Below are 15,026 nucleotides of genomic sequence, written 5' to 3'. Positions count from 1 at the left end.
AACTTGGGGTGAAAAAATGCCAGCATTTGACCACCTCGGATAATGTTCAGAGACATTTTGTTTAGACATTTTATGGCCTCAATTTTAGAGGTAGTTATATACAATCCTACCACATAACTGGTCTTAATATGAAAAGCAAAGTTCTTTATAGTAAATAACTTTAGGATAGTAAATAAGTGTAGGAAATGTAGCCTGAGAAGGTTTGGATCCATGTTTAAAAAACTAAGTATGAAACAAACAAACAAAAAACAAAACAAAAAAACTAGGTTATGACTTTGAGGCAGAGGAAAGGAAGAAGATATCAAATGTGATGTGTAGCGAGTAGTGCTGATCTGCTTCCCTTGAATGGGGATGTAAGCAGTATTAAAGATTTTTTTAAAAATTGGTTTATCTAGTAGGCATGGTGTAAGTTTGGTGCTAGATAAGCAGTAAACACAAGGATTGATTATCCATGGACCAGAATTTTCCATGGATTGTTGCTTTAGAAAAACAGTTGTCAATATTTTTTGTTTTAGGACCCCTTTACACTCTTGTTAAAAAAAGACTTATTTATTTCTCTTAGAGAGAGAGAATGCGCATGCGCTCAAGTGTGTGTGTGAGCAGACTTTGCACTGAGCAGGAAGCCTGACACTGGGTCTTGGGGCCACCACCCTGAGATCATGACCTGAGCCAAAATCAAGAGTCAGACACCAGGTGTCACCCCAGGACCCTTTTTCACTCCTAAACATGACTGAAAACTCCAAAGAGCTTTTGTTAATGTGGGGTATATCTATCAATATGTATAATATTAGAAATTAAAACTTAAAAAAGTTTAAAAAACATGTCCATTATGCCATAACAATATTCTAATATGTATGAGCATCACATATTTTTAGGGAAATAAATGAAATAACTATTTTCTAAAACAAAAATATACAGTGAGCATAATGGCACTGTTTTGCATTTATATCCAAATGTCTGGCTTAATATAGGGCAGGTGGATTCTCATATCTGCTTCTATGTGAAATCTGTTGCTTTGTTGTTTTGCTTGAAGCCTATGAAAAAAATCTGACCTCACACATAGATTTGGAAAAGAGAGGATTGATCATTTAATAGCTTTTTTAGATGACTGTTTTGTGTTTCTTCTTTCGATACTGTGGCAGAACTGGACAGGTCGTAGTTTCTTAAACCATAGTTGCAGTGTGAATCTGAAGCCACACCAATAAACTTTTTGTCACCAGCTATGTTAAAATCCAGTGATCTATTTTGTACGTTGAGTGACTCTTTTACCAATGCATGATTTTGTGGTGTCATGTTGGTCATATGAAAATATGGATTGCCTGAGTTGTGCATATCTTCCAAGTGTCACACACACATGTAAATCACGTTCATTAATTATTACCATCAAACTCATTAGACGGGTCTTTGAGTTTTGGTATTTTTGGTCATGCTCAGGGTAGAGAAGAAAAATTTTCAAAATTCTACTTTTTACTAGGAAGCTAATATTTTATCATAAGTACTGTCAGTTGTTTTTCTTGAAATGACAGATTCACCTCATTTTTGAGAACATGCTTGCCAAATTTCTAAGTGTTCATAACAAACTCTGTCAGTCAGCCTTCTAAGTGAAAATTATATTCAATGTAAAAAGAGGCTAGTTTCAGCTTGCAGCTCAAAGAGTACACAGTGCTTTTCTTCCAAATGACCAGACAACCATTGTCACTTCATAATGTACCCAGAATGTTTTATATATACTTCCCATTTTGTTATATAGAATTTTAAAGAGCCGAGTGTTCCATGGTTGAGATTTTTAAAAATGAATAATGCTTAACTGCTTCATCATGGTTCTTCTTAAGTGAGACAGGATTTGTTTGTGTATGTGTGTATGTGAATGTGTACCATGAAGAATATGACTTTTAGTTGAGTTTGGTGCCATAGACTTAATTCATGTTAGGATGCCAGCAATCTTACCTGATGTCCAATGTCACATGTATTTGCATTTTGTGAAAATAGTTTTGACCTTATGGACTCTGTGCATGCAATGGGAACCTGGGGTCCAAGGACCACAGTTTGAGAACTTAGTGTTTTAGGAGATCCATTTTTCCTATGTACTACGGAATTGCATAGGTCCCATGCCTATGTTAAATTATCACTTGTTTATACCCTTACACATTTCTAAATACAGGTAAAATAAGTATTGAAAGTAGCCTAAAGGAGGAGTATACATGGAAGGCAGGTTAGGGAGATCATCTTATTAATTTGTCCTTAGTGATGGTGGGTTGTGATTGTGAGTTGATAATGTCCGTTAGGATCTTAGATTCTACTCTTACTGTATTTGCTGGTACCTAAAAGAGTCCTGTCTTTTTGCTCTCTGGCTCCCCCAACCCTCAACCATCAAGTGCTCTGGGAGAAACTGGGAGGGTATGGTGTAACGGGCAAAATTTTCCAAGTCACCAAAACACCGCTAGTTTCCCTGAATGTTCTTACTGTACAAGTCTAAACTCAAACAACCAGCACGCAGCCATAGGTACAAATTAAGTCCAAGTTTCTTGAGCATAAAAGGTACATTAACTGTATCTTTTGATCTTCACTAGGTAGTGAAGCAGATCAAGGGTTGCCATTGGACGTCTCATCCACAAATAGAGGATCTGAAGAGACCACTACAGAATCTCAGAGTTTGCTAGTGGCTGAGATCATGGTATCAGGTATGGATGAGGAATTCTCCAACATAGCTTTGGCTCCAACAATTTCCAGCCTACTAGTTAGAATCCTGAATTAGCTCTCTAAATTTGGCTAAGCGTACACAAAACAAATCAAGCCAGACTTTGGACTCAAACTTTGATCCTTTTTTTCTGAACCATGTGCCTGAGGAAGATGGCACCATGTTAGACTGGACATGAATTTACTCATCGAGAGTCTTTGAGCTGAAATTTCTTTGAAGAAATCTAACTTGGAAACAAGGGTGAAAATTAAGATGGAACAGACTCAAGTTTGTCCCCATCCAGACCTAGTAATTTTGATATTTAGCCCATCTAGCTAGACTTCCCTTAGTGTGAAAAGTAGATAGTAACTGATAAGCAAATATGGGTTGGTTGCTTCAGCTGCTCCAGAGTTTACAAAGAGCAAATAGTAGAATTGTGTTCTCTATTGCACATTTATCACCAGAATGCTAAATAATTTGTTCAGTATATAATAAATTCAGGGAGCCTAATTCTTTTATACTCTATATTTACTCATGAGGTCAGTGGTTTTCAAACTGGGCTTCACTCAGCCCAGGAACCTCTGCAAGCCTCACCCCTTCTTCACAGCTCTCTACCTGTAGTCGGCACAGATCTCCTTTGAAACACTGTATTTATTTATATTTCTAAGATTTTATCTTAACAAAGTATCTATGGCTAAAAATAAGTTTGATAGCTCCACATTAAGACCTTAGATACACTTAAAGTGCTCATTCAACTTTTGTGGTCTACAGACTACTTTGCCTGTGTAGGAGACCTGGAGATCTCTTCCCTTTCCCTATTATAAGAACTTACCAGTACAGGGGCACCTGTGTGGCTCAGTCAATTAAGTGTCCAACTCTTGATTTCAGCTAAGGTCATGATCTCAAGGTTGTGAGATCGAGCCCTGCATCAGGCTTCCTACTGGGTGTGGAGCCTGCTTAAGATTGTCTCTCCTTCTCTTTGGTCCCTCTGCCTTCTGTCTAAAAAAAAAAAAAAAAAAAAGAAAGGACTTACCAGTAAGATAAAATACACAGATACACAGAGGTGGATATTTTTGGAAATTACAATTTGTATGGAGCTTTAGAGTTTACTAAGTACTTTCCCTCTAAACTGATTAAAAAAAAAAAAAAGATTTCTTTATATATTTGAGAGGGGGTTGGGGAGTGGCAGAGGGAGAGGGAGAGGAGAGAGAATCTCAAGCAGACTCCCTGCTGAGCACAGAGCCCGATCTCACAACCCCAAGATCATGACCTGAGCCAAAACCAAGAGTCAGAAGCTTAACTGACTGAACCACACAGGCACCCCTCTAATTTGATTCTGACTACTCTAATTTGATTCTGACTACAAGCCATCACTTTACAGATTTGAAAACCTAGACTAGGATATATTAAGGTAATGACTTTACCAAAGATTTTTGAAAATTATGGCCAAATAATTAATTCATATCAAGACAAAGCCTAGAGAACACTGGCACATTAGGAATATTACTCATTTAGTGATTATTTATTTGCTACATGCTGTGCTAAGCACTAGGGATACGATGATGAGCTAAACACAGACCTGTTCTCCAAGGTCATAGTCTGAAGTCAAGAAAAATAAATGATGGGATAAAACAATATAAATAAATATTAGCAGTATTGAGAACCATTTCAAAGTTGCTAATAATCCCTAAATGTTCACAGAGCATGTTTTGAAAAACTAATGTTTGGGAGACTCAAAGACCAAGGTAATGAGAGATAGTAAATTAGGCACATGGGTGGGATAGTGGAGTGATAAGATGCCCAAATATTTGGAAAACACATACTGTATTAAAGGCTGTATTTGGCTTCATACCTGAGACTATACTCTACCTTGTGCAAAATAGATGGAAATGACTGTCTTTGTGAGAACTGCCTCCTCTTTCCATATCTGAACTGTGTTCTATTTTGTCTTAGTCTATAAAGTTTTAGTTCTAGTGGTGGTAGGCTAAGGGGTCATATTTGTATTTTGTAGTGAGACTTCATTTAAACAAAGTATCTATGCTAAAAATGAATTTGAGGGGCGCCTGGGTGGCTCAGTGGGTTAAGCCGCTGCCTTCGGCTCAGGTCATGATCTCAGGGTCCTGAGATCGAGTCCCACGTCGGGCTCTCTGCTTGGTGGGGAGCCTGCTTCCCTCTCTCTCTCTCTGCCTGCCTCTCTGCCTACTTGTGAACTCTGTCTGTCAAATAAAAAATAAAATCTTTAAAAAAAAATGAATTTGAAAACTCTAGAATAGATTTTAGGTTAGGATCAATATATTCTTATTCCCCAAAGACATACAGACTGCTATGTAGCAAGTAGATCTGTCTACAACAAGGCAAAGAAATTCAATCATAAAAAGATTTCCTTGTCAAGTTTACTAAAATAATGAGTTTTTCTAGGTTCATGAATAAAATGTAAAATTCTGAACATGGCCTGTTGGGTGCTGTCTGAACCAGTCCTTACATACTTCACCAGCCTCTGTGTGGGCCTTTTTGTCCTCAACTTTCTCTGGCCGGCTTCAGTCGCACGGGCCTTGCCTGTAACAGATAGATGGTGTGTTCCTAGCCCACAGCACTCTTTCTACACCCATCCAAGTCGTATGCATCCAGATCTTAGCTTCAGATCCCACTTAGAAAGCTTTTCCTAGTCTCCTAAGTGGGAGATGAGAGTTATTTCATCTCCCTTAGAACCTGGTGTTGTGGGGCCCTGGGTGGCTCAGTGGGTTAAGCCTCTGCCTTCGGCACAGGTCATGATCGGGCCCTGGGATCGAGCCCCGTATCAGGCTCTCTGCTCAGTGGGGAGCCTGCTTCCTCCTCTCTCTGCGCCTGACTCTCTGCCTACTTGTCATCTCTGTCTGTCAAATAAATAAATAAAATCTTAAAAAAAAAAACAACCCCAAAACCCTGAGAACCTGGTGTTGTTTCTTGATAGTGTGTATCACACCTGTACTTCAATAACTAATCGTACAAGACAGCAGAGGACCTGTCTGTATTCTCCATCACTGTATTTTTGGCTCATATTAGGATCTAGTGTGTGATAGGTACTTTTTAAAAAATTAATTTTAGTAGTTTAACTAATAGGCCCTGGATTCTTTTTCTAATGTCATAAGGCTAATTTTAATTCAGACTGTCACAATACTCTTCTTCTTTATCATCCTTATTTACATATGTATAAAATTTATTATTCTCAGTTTTTTTTTTAAATCATTTTTTTCCTCAGTCCTTACAATTATCATTTGAAGTAGACTGGACAAAAAAATGTCACCTGTATTTTGCAGAAGAGGGCTGTGAAGCCCAGGCACTTATTCCTTCCAGAGCCAGCTTGTGTCAAAAAGAACTTTGGCTCTAGCCCATCCCCCAGCCCCCAACAGCATATCCAGTGCTTTTCATTATGCAAAAGCTGCCTTGTGGTTTGCAAGTTACCAAATAAATCCTGAATTATATTCTAATTTAAGGCAATTCTGCAAGTGATTTAAAATGTCTTGGGTAATTGGATCTTGTCCACCATACACTGAGCAGCCTAGTGACTTGAGAGCTAGTCTTCCAAATAAATGCCAAATCAAATGGATAATTGATTTAGTCTGAACTTATCCATCTTGAAGAGTCATGAGTGACAGGAGATGACCAAGCAAGAATGAAGGGCATGTGTTCCTGCATGAGAAATCTCATTCAAATAGCCAAGCAAATCAAATGCAATGACCTAATGTGTGCATTTACATGGGACCTGAATCCTCCTGTGATCATCTAACTTTCTTTAATTTATGGGCAAGTTTAGAGGACTTCTTTTACCTCTTCTGTATTCAGGTAAGCAAACTTACCAGTGAATAGAGAGATGATAGTTTATATCCTGCTGTGGTAGGTCAGATCCCCCCAACTCCAACTGCGGCATTTGGAGAATGATTATATACATAAGTAGTCAAAAGGAAAAAAAAAAAAACTTGCTCGTGTTTATGGCTCAACATGCAGCTCTGTCCCCCGGGGCATTTGCATTTCAATGGACTATGAAATGAAACGATCCATTTACAGCGTTTAGTTTATATGGTTCATGACTTTGTAAAAGTGCCTTGAGGTTTGCAAGTCATTGCATAAATCTTGACAATAACCATACATTGTGTCATACATATTCTCATATATGAGACATAATTTTAGTAAATTGACAATAAATCTTTTTATTGCATCTTGTATCATTGTAATAAATTCTTATTTTTTGTATCTCTGCCATGTTGGTACCCAGATCTACTTGTTAAATATTAGTCTGTGTCTTCTGGGGGCATAAGAATATATTGACCCCTATTGTATGTCCTAATGGTTGAGAATTCTCAAACAATAAAACTTTGATATTTGAGCCTATTACTCCGGGAAATTTTATAGTTCAAGTTTGCAAATGCTTTTTAAAAAGTTATAAACAAGTTCACACAAGGTTCTTTGAATACCAATAGATCTTTAAGACTAAAGATTTACTGAAAGCATATAAATGGGAGCATATAGCTTATGGACCCTTTAATATAGATATAGTTTAGAGGTCAACTAATTGTTTCTCTCTGGAGGTTAACCTGTCCCAGGACTCAGGAAGGAAGTGCTAGAATGTTCTGTAGAACCCAAAACATTCAAACCCATTTTTCCTCTAAGGCCTGCAAATGATCTGATGGGGTTCTTGCTCTTTGCAGATGCTGATGACTGTGGTCCTGTGGGATGCAGTTCACAGGCTCAGTGTGTTTCCGAGGGAGAAAATGCAACATGTCAATGCTTGACAGGATTTACTGGGGATGGAAAAGTATGTTTTGGTAAGAGCAAAGGCCAATACATGTATCTGGAAAATAGGGAACCAGAAACATTCTTTCAGATAATACTGATTCAAAATCTCCAGAGGATTTATGTAATCATCAGGATAGAATAAATTAGTTCATATTAGCTAAAATGATAATGAACAGCATATCTAGAAAATATGAAACTTATAGTATGTTGTTATATTATAATTATATGATATATGCAGTTGATATTAAGGAGAAAATTTTATAATTAGTTTTAGAAGCATGAATTTGAGCTTGAGTCAAATTTATAAATTCACCAGTTACAATAAGAACACAAATTTCCTCCCCTAAAAGCTGAGGTCTTAAGTTTAAGTTGAATAAATTGGTTGTGCTGGATAGGTTTCCATATTACATTGAGTGCCTTGAAATTTTAAGTTAGTGATTATTGTAAGAATCTCAGTTTTTATCATCTGCAACCCTGGCCCAATGTGATGTATTTACATACACTTAGCTAAGCAGACACCTAAACAAGCTGTAAAAATTGGTTTGGATGTGAACTTTAAGACCAAGCTACGGAGTTTGCATTACATTTGCAAACAGTATCTGAAAGTGGTTGAGTGATTGGTTGTATGAATGCTTATACTTCTGTTTTTCCCATGATTCTCATTTAATGCCAGGATTGTCTACATATTTCACTAATCATTTTGCCCTCAGATATAGATGAATGTGAGACGGGCATCACTGTTTGTCCTCCCACCTCCTCTCAGTGCGTCAATACCGAAGGTGGCTATGTCTGTCGGTGCTCAGAAGGCTACCAAGGCGATGGGATTCACTGTCTTGGTAAGAGAGCATGTGTGCCAAGGGAGGAGGCCAGAGGCAGGCCTCTGAGGATGGGGAAATGCTGTGGGTGTGGTGGGTCAAGAAACGACAGGGTATAATATAAGTGCCACCCATGTTAACACTCAAAGAGAAGTTACGTGAGCTGTTCAAACTGACATAGGTCGATTCTGGATGAACAGTCAAGTTTGTGCCCTTGTGCTAGGATGGGACTAGTCAGCTTCAAGATGCTGCAGAGGTTGTGGGTCCCTCTGCCTTTCTCATTCTTTCTCTGGAGTTGAGTGACGCCAGTGCCCATTAATACTCCACACCTCAAGCCATCATGGCGGGGAGTCGTACAGCATTTTCGTTATCCCTGGATTTTGCAGGTGAGCCGCGGTGAACTTCAGAGCTAAGGGAGGCTTGTTGGAAGTCCCTGCTCTGGGCATAAAGGAAAGGGGGGAGTGGTTCTGTGAAAGGGCTCACGGGACAGCTCTGGAGGAGTGTCAGTAGATGGGAGATGCAAGCCACTGACATTCTGATACAAGGAAGGAGTGATTAAGATGTCTTTCATAATCACCGTCCTCTGCCAAGGTCTGGGTGTGGCTTCTGGGTTGGGAGCTCACTTAATGGCTGTCTCATGCCATGTCAGGTGTCAGGAACATAGCAGCGCCCACAGGTAGGGACCTGCCTGAAGCCACCCTAACCCCATGAAGTGCTTACCTGGAGTTTAACAGGGCTTTCACATGTCTCTAACAGTATTTTCTTTGCCTTCTGAAAACATGCAGATCTTTTCATGGTGAGGGGCAGATGACCTGATAAGAGACTGAAATAATACTGCTTTCTCCCACATGCTGAGGTTAAATATGAACCATCAGTCACGACTACCAAGTGTTTTTGGAGCTGGCTGGTTTAAATCAGACCTTTATCAGATTAGTTTTGTGGAGTCCACCGTCATTTGTAAATAGTCTTTTAAGCACATAGTTGGCTGTCAGTCAAGAAAATGTCACTGCTCTAATTAATCAGGCTCATAGATAATTTAGACAAACAGGCTTTATATTTAATTTACTTTGAAGAGGAAAGAAGGTATGCCTTTTGGATGTTTAAACTCCTTAAACTCCGGATTCTGTATTACTAACCTATTTCCTTCCAGCAGTGAACGGGCAACAGGGTATCATGGCGCAGCCTGCCTGGGGGCAAGGAGTCCTCAGGCCACAGGGAAGAATGGGCTGATTCCTGTTCTCTCTCTCTCTCTCTTTCTCCCTCTCTGTGTTCCTTCCCCTCTTCCTCCCCTGCTATCTCTGCCTCACTCTCCCTCCCTCCTTCTTTCCTTCCTTCTTCCAGATATATGTAGATAGAGTGCTTTACATTGTGCTTGGAACATAATAAATGCCACATAAAAATAATAAGTTATTCTTATTCTTAGGAGTGGTTGTGTTTCTTGACCAAGCGTATACCTTTGTTCCTAGTTCTTGGAGAAGCTCTGTCTCTCAAGGTTCACAGAGATTATAAAATTACAGAGAAAGAGAGATTACAGAGATAAAGAGGTTATAGAGATTTCATAGAAATTATAGTAGGAAGTAAGTAAAAAAAAAAAAAAAAGACTCAATTTGAGTCATTTGGGATAGCAGTCCAATGTGACAAATATTTATTTGGCAACTCTCAGTGCAGAGACATAGTGCCCGGAAGTGCGAGGAAGAGCAGAATGATGAAGGTAGTGCTTGCTTGCGAGAAGAGTAGGACCTGAGAGACAGGGAGCTGTGATAAGTGGTGAAGGGGGGTGTGCATTATGAGAGAAGTAAAAACTACAGTGAAAGTTCCCAACAGGAAGAAAATCTGTTTGAGGTATTAAGAAAACTTCGTGAAGGAAGGATCACTGTGCATGGACATTGGGGCATGAGGAAATTTTCATTAGGCAGAAATGAGAAGGAATGGGGAGCATTCCAGGTACGAACATATGACGGGTCTATTTGGGGCGTAGACAATGGCCTACATGAGCACTAAGTCTAGGTATGTGAACTAGACGGCCTTTCTGCTGTGGTTTGGGGATGGGGGACCTGGTGTCTCTTTTTTTCCTTATAAGAACTTCAATCCTATTGGATTAGGGCCTCACTCTTACAACCTCATTTAACTTTAATTACTTCCTGGAAGGCCCCATCTCTAAATATAGTCATGTGGGGGGTTGGAACTTCAACATAGAGATTTGGGGGGAGATACAATTCAGTTCATAACAGGTGGGTTGCATTACATATGTAGAAGACTAGAAGTTGAGGGTCATTAGGGTTTTATTTCTCTAGACCAACCCTATCTAATAGAACTATAATATATGTTACCTATCTAATTTTAAATTTTCAAATAGCTCCATTACAAAAAGTACAAAGAAATAGGTGAAATTAATTTTTATTTTATTAAGCCCAACATATCCAAGATATTAACATTTTAATATGTAATCAATATAAAAATCATTGAGATAGTTTTTAAATTTTTTTTTTCAGTGATCCAAAATTCACTTTTTTTGCACTATACCATATTTTACATTCTTTCTTATTTTATTACTAAGTCTTCAAAATCTGCTAAGTGTTTTACACTTACAGCATATGTCATTGTAGACCAGTCACAGTTCAGGTGCTCACACACCCACACATACGCACATACAGAGGGTGATGGCTACCATATTGGGCAGCTCAGCTCTGGGCAAGGGAGAGGTTGAGTCAAGGGGTGCAGTGATGGGAGATGTGCTTTAGGATGTTAATCTGGCGTTTAGGAGTAGAGTGGGGGAGAAATGGTATGCAGGGAATGTGGGGAGGCTGTCTTATAGTAATGTAAAATTGAGGAGAAGAAAGATTTAAATGTTAGGCTGGTGGTAATTGAGAAAGAAAACAGTAGTAGTTGGGAAAGAAAGGGTTGACTTAATTTATGTTTATGCCGAAAAAAAGCAGAAATGTCTTACATGCTCTAAATATATATCAATGACTGGATGTTTATTGGCAAAAGTTAAGAACGAATCTTCAGGATCTTATTTTCTAAATGTTTGCCTAGAGCTGGTTTACCAATCTCCAACCTTCCCACTGAATTGCATGTTGGGATGTCTCCTTTCCTCCCAAGCACTGAGAAAACACTCAGCCTTATTTCAGGAGTTAAGAGCACCTGAATGGGCAGGAAGCTGAGGGACCCACTTCATCCTTGTGTCCAGCATTCAGAATATAGTTTTTAATAAAAAAATACAGAGGGTCTGAGAGTGTGCAGCATGGGAGAGGTTGAAGCTGTTCCCTTCCCAGAATGTTGGCTTTTCCAATAATATAACCCTTTGTCCTCCTCTGCACCTCACTTTTCTCTTCCCTACTCCCTTGTTTCTGGCAGATATTAACGAATGCCAATTGGGCAGGCACACCTGTGGGGAAAATGCCACCTGTACAAATACGGAGGGAAACTACACCTGCATGTGTGCCGGCAGCCTGTCTGAACCTGGGCGGATATGCACTGGTAGGTTGGTGGGTGGTCTAGGGCCAAGGAAGGGACTTAATTCTGGAAAATTCTATACCCCAATGTATTTGCTCTGAAGAGTCTAGAAATTATTCGATTCAACCGGGCTGGTGAGTTTACGTTCCTGATTAGGTGGATGCTGAGCTTGGGAATGTGTAGTAGTCAAGTTTTCTTAATTTAATAACATCTGGAAGAAATTCCTTTCTTATTACTTACAATTCAAAAGGTGGGAATGCAGGTGGTTCTCTTTAACTATGAGACCAATGTCTTAATTTGTGATATTGATTTCTGGGGCTGCTGGAAAAACTTTGCAGGCCAAGTCAGGTCAGGAAAGATGACTGGACCCTTAGCATTTTGAATCACTTTTAAAGCTTTTCGAATATTACCTTAAAACATTAGTATTTCTTGATCTGAATTAGAACTTTAGCTCGCTCTCTCTCTCTCTCTCTCTTTTTTTTAATGTTAATGGTCAACTTCTGCTTTTTTGAGGCTCTCCCCTAATGGCAATATCTTCTCACAATCTGTACCCTAGAAGGGAAGCTGGCTTCACCTCAACCCTGGAAACCAGGATTGGGGTCTCTTTCACCACCACTCCCAGCAATTCACCTGTCTCTGCTCTGCAAGCACAAAACATCTTAAGAAAGGAAATTTCAGGACTTACTTGGGTCTCTTTTTTTTTAACACATTATTTTTCTCAGATAATTTGCTCTTCTTAAAGGTATTGAGAGACTGCTAATATTTATGTAGCTACACACCCTAATGATTTCCTTTTAAAGAGCAGACAACCATTCAATAAAAGGGACTTCGAGGGATGGCTGGGTGGCTCAGTGGATTAAGCCTCTGCCTTCAGCTCGGGTCATGGTCTGAGGACACTGGGATTGAGTCCCACATCGGGCTCCCTGCTCAGCGGGGACCCTGCTTCCCCCTCTCTTTCTCTGCCAGATGCTCTGCCTATTTGTGATCTCTGTCTGTCAAATACATAAATAAAATCTTTAAAAAAAAATAAAATAAAAGGAACTTTGCCATTTTGACATTCCCTCTGTTACAGTAGAGTTTCTATTCTGTCAGACTTACCAGTCTGGTTTTTGAGGGCTCCTCTGATACTTACATCATTTTTAGAAGAAAGCATTGTGTGGGAGAAATTTTTGAGGCTTCCAGGATACTGGGGGTAAGTGACTGGTCACTGGTAAAAGACCAGTGACTCGGGATTCATGAAGTCATTTAGAATTGACTGTTTCCTCACTTGCCTCCAATATGCTTTCTGTCAGATAATACTGAAGCTGAAGAAAGAATGGCTGGCTTCATGGTGAATGACATGAAGTCTGGTTAGGAAAATGAAAACTGGAGTTGCTTCTGAGTTCTTGTCACTAAAAGGCACTAGATCACAAATTGTTCACAAAGACTAGTTCTGAATATTGATCCCTGGAAGACCGAATTGCTTCAGAAAGTGAAAGTAATGTCTTTGATTCTTGTAGACTCTACCCCCCCTTCTCATCTCATGGAGGACGGCCACCATTCTGTGAGAAATGGTTTCCTGGAATGCCCCCCATCCTATGACGGCTACTGCCTCCATAACGGTGTGTGTATGTACATTGAAGCAGTTGACAGATATGCATGCAAGTAAGTCAAGCCGTCTTTGTGACGGCACAGAGATATGGGACTGAAGTTCATAACTTTTAGATAATTCATAAAATTCATATCAAGGAGATTTTTTCTATAATTGGGTTTTTGCTAGGGAAAAACATATAAACACACGTATATAAATTGTGTGTGTGTGTGTCTATGTACATACTGCACCCTCCTTGCGTATATAAATATACATTTAAAGAACTGGTGATTTTCCCTCTTAACTTAATGTTGCTACTGGTACAGTCTGGGGCTGAAACCTCTCGTTCTGGCTGAAAACTTAGGTTTGTGAACGAATTCCTTGAAACTTGGATTTATTTCCTGCCGCATGTGTGGACAACATCCACAATATGTTTCTGAATTTACAAAAAGATTATATATACACATTGGACTTCTTACCCTCAACTTTCGAAAATGGAAAACAATTATTTTTCTTCAGTTTCTAATTCTTCTAATTCTAAATTTTTTAATTCTAAATTTTTCTAATTTTTCTTCAGTTTCTAATAGTTGCTTAGTAACAATTGCTGGAAGTGGCCCCTGCCTCTGTTTGTTCCTTTTTTTGTTCCCATGACAGTTTCACAGTGGGGACCGTCAGTTGAAAAGTAGATTTGAGGGCGACCTGAAATTTTGTAGGTCCTCCCACCATACTTACTCAGAAAACACTTCATTGGCAGCAATATCTAGTTCTGCATCAAATTTTACTTTTAGTGGATTTCATATTTTCAAGTCAATCAGAGGGAACTGGTAGGTCCTGAAGAATAAATGGGTCCCCTGTGGCTAGACTACTGACTCACTGATACTTTTCTCTGCCTGAGGAAGAAGTGATAAAATATTCTGATCCTCATGAATAGAAGCTATAAGCTTAAAGGCTTTTATTATTTTATGAATAATAATCAGCAGAAACATAGTCTAAATTGTTAGAAGAACAAGTTGTATTCTGTGACAAAATGAATGGCCTTGCATTATAAATCACATCAGCCAGACAAAAGTGATGAAAAATGCTCATGACTGTTAGTGAAACTGACTTAAATCTCATAGACTTCTACCCTCATGTTCATATTTGCATGCTGTAATTTCCCACCCTAAGATAAATCCAATCTTCACAATAGTTGTCCTTGATTTTGATAATAAGAATCAATTTTTTTCATGTTCATCGTTCCTTATTATCCAAAATAATGAAATTATGAAATAAATGTCCTACTTTATTAGATTGTGGTTTATTTTTCTCTATGATACTTAAACTTTAGATTATAAGAGACATTACAATAGTGTAAAGGGTACTTCACAATTATGAATTGCATTTAGTAGATTATTTTCACTTGACCTGATAACATCGATTCATTAAATGATTTATGAACTCTTTAGTACACTGCTTTTCTTTCTGTCATTAAATCCTGATGAAAATATCTTATTCCCTGATAATGTTTTAAACATGAGTTGCTACAAAATGACAATTAAACTAGAGATAACATTCATATTTAAGGACCTTTAATCAAAAGCAATATTTAAAATATCACCAGAGGTCCCACTAGTCTAGGTCGTAACTTTGTTTTTGAATTTTACATTTAATAAAAATGTAAAATTCAAAAACAAATGTTTAATCAGACATCCAATGCTTTCCTCCTTTCGCCTTGATGACTTCACCTTGTATTTTT

General features: G+C 38.6%; 1 protein-coding gene across 1 annotated transcript in view; it reads left to right on the top strand.

Annotated features, from left to right (window-relative positions):
- EGF (epidermal growth factor) overlaps window positions 1–15,026 on the top strand; it is a 96,993-nt gene that overhangs the window by 68,808 nt on the left and 13,159 nt on the right. Inside the window, exons 16-20 of the mRNA XM_082728179.1 lie at window positions 2,571–2,681; window positions 7,363–7,479; window positions 8,161–8,286; window positions 11,623–11,745; window positions 13,221–13,365. Of these exons, the coding sequence (XP_082584305.1) occupies window positions 2,571–2,681; window positions 7,363–7,479; window positions 8,161–8,286; window positions 11,623–11,745; window positions 13,221–13,365 (622 nt within the window). The remainder of the gene's footprint in view (window positions 1–2,570; window positions 2,682–7,362; window positions 7,480–8,160; window positions 8,287–11,622; window positions 11,746–13,220; window positions 13,366–15,026) is intronic.

This window comes from Mustela nivalis (genome assembly GCF_964662115.1).
Source record: "Mustela nivalis genome assembly, chromosome: 4".
Classification (NCBI taxonomy): Eukaryota; Metazoa; Chordata; class Mammalia; order Carnivora; family Mustelidae; genus Mustela; species Mustela nivalis.
The sequence above is the reverse complement of the archived record's forward strand: the minus strand, read 5'-3'. Positions and strand labels throughout refer to the sequence as shown.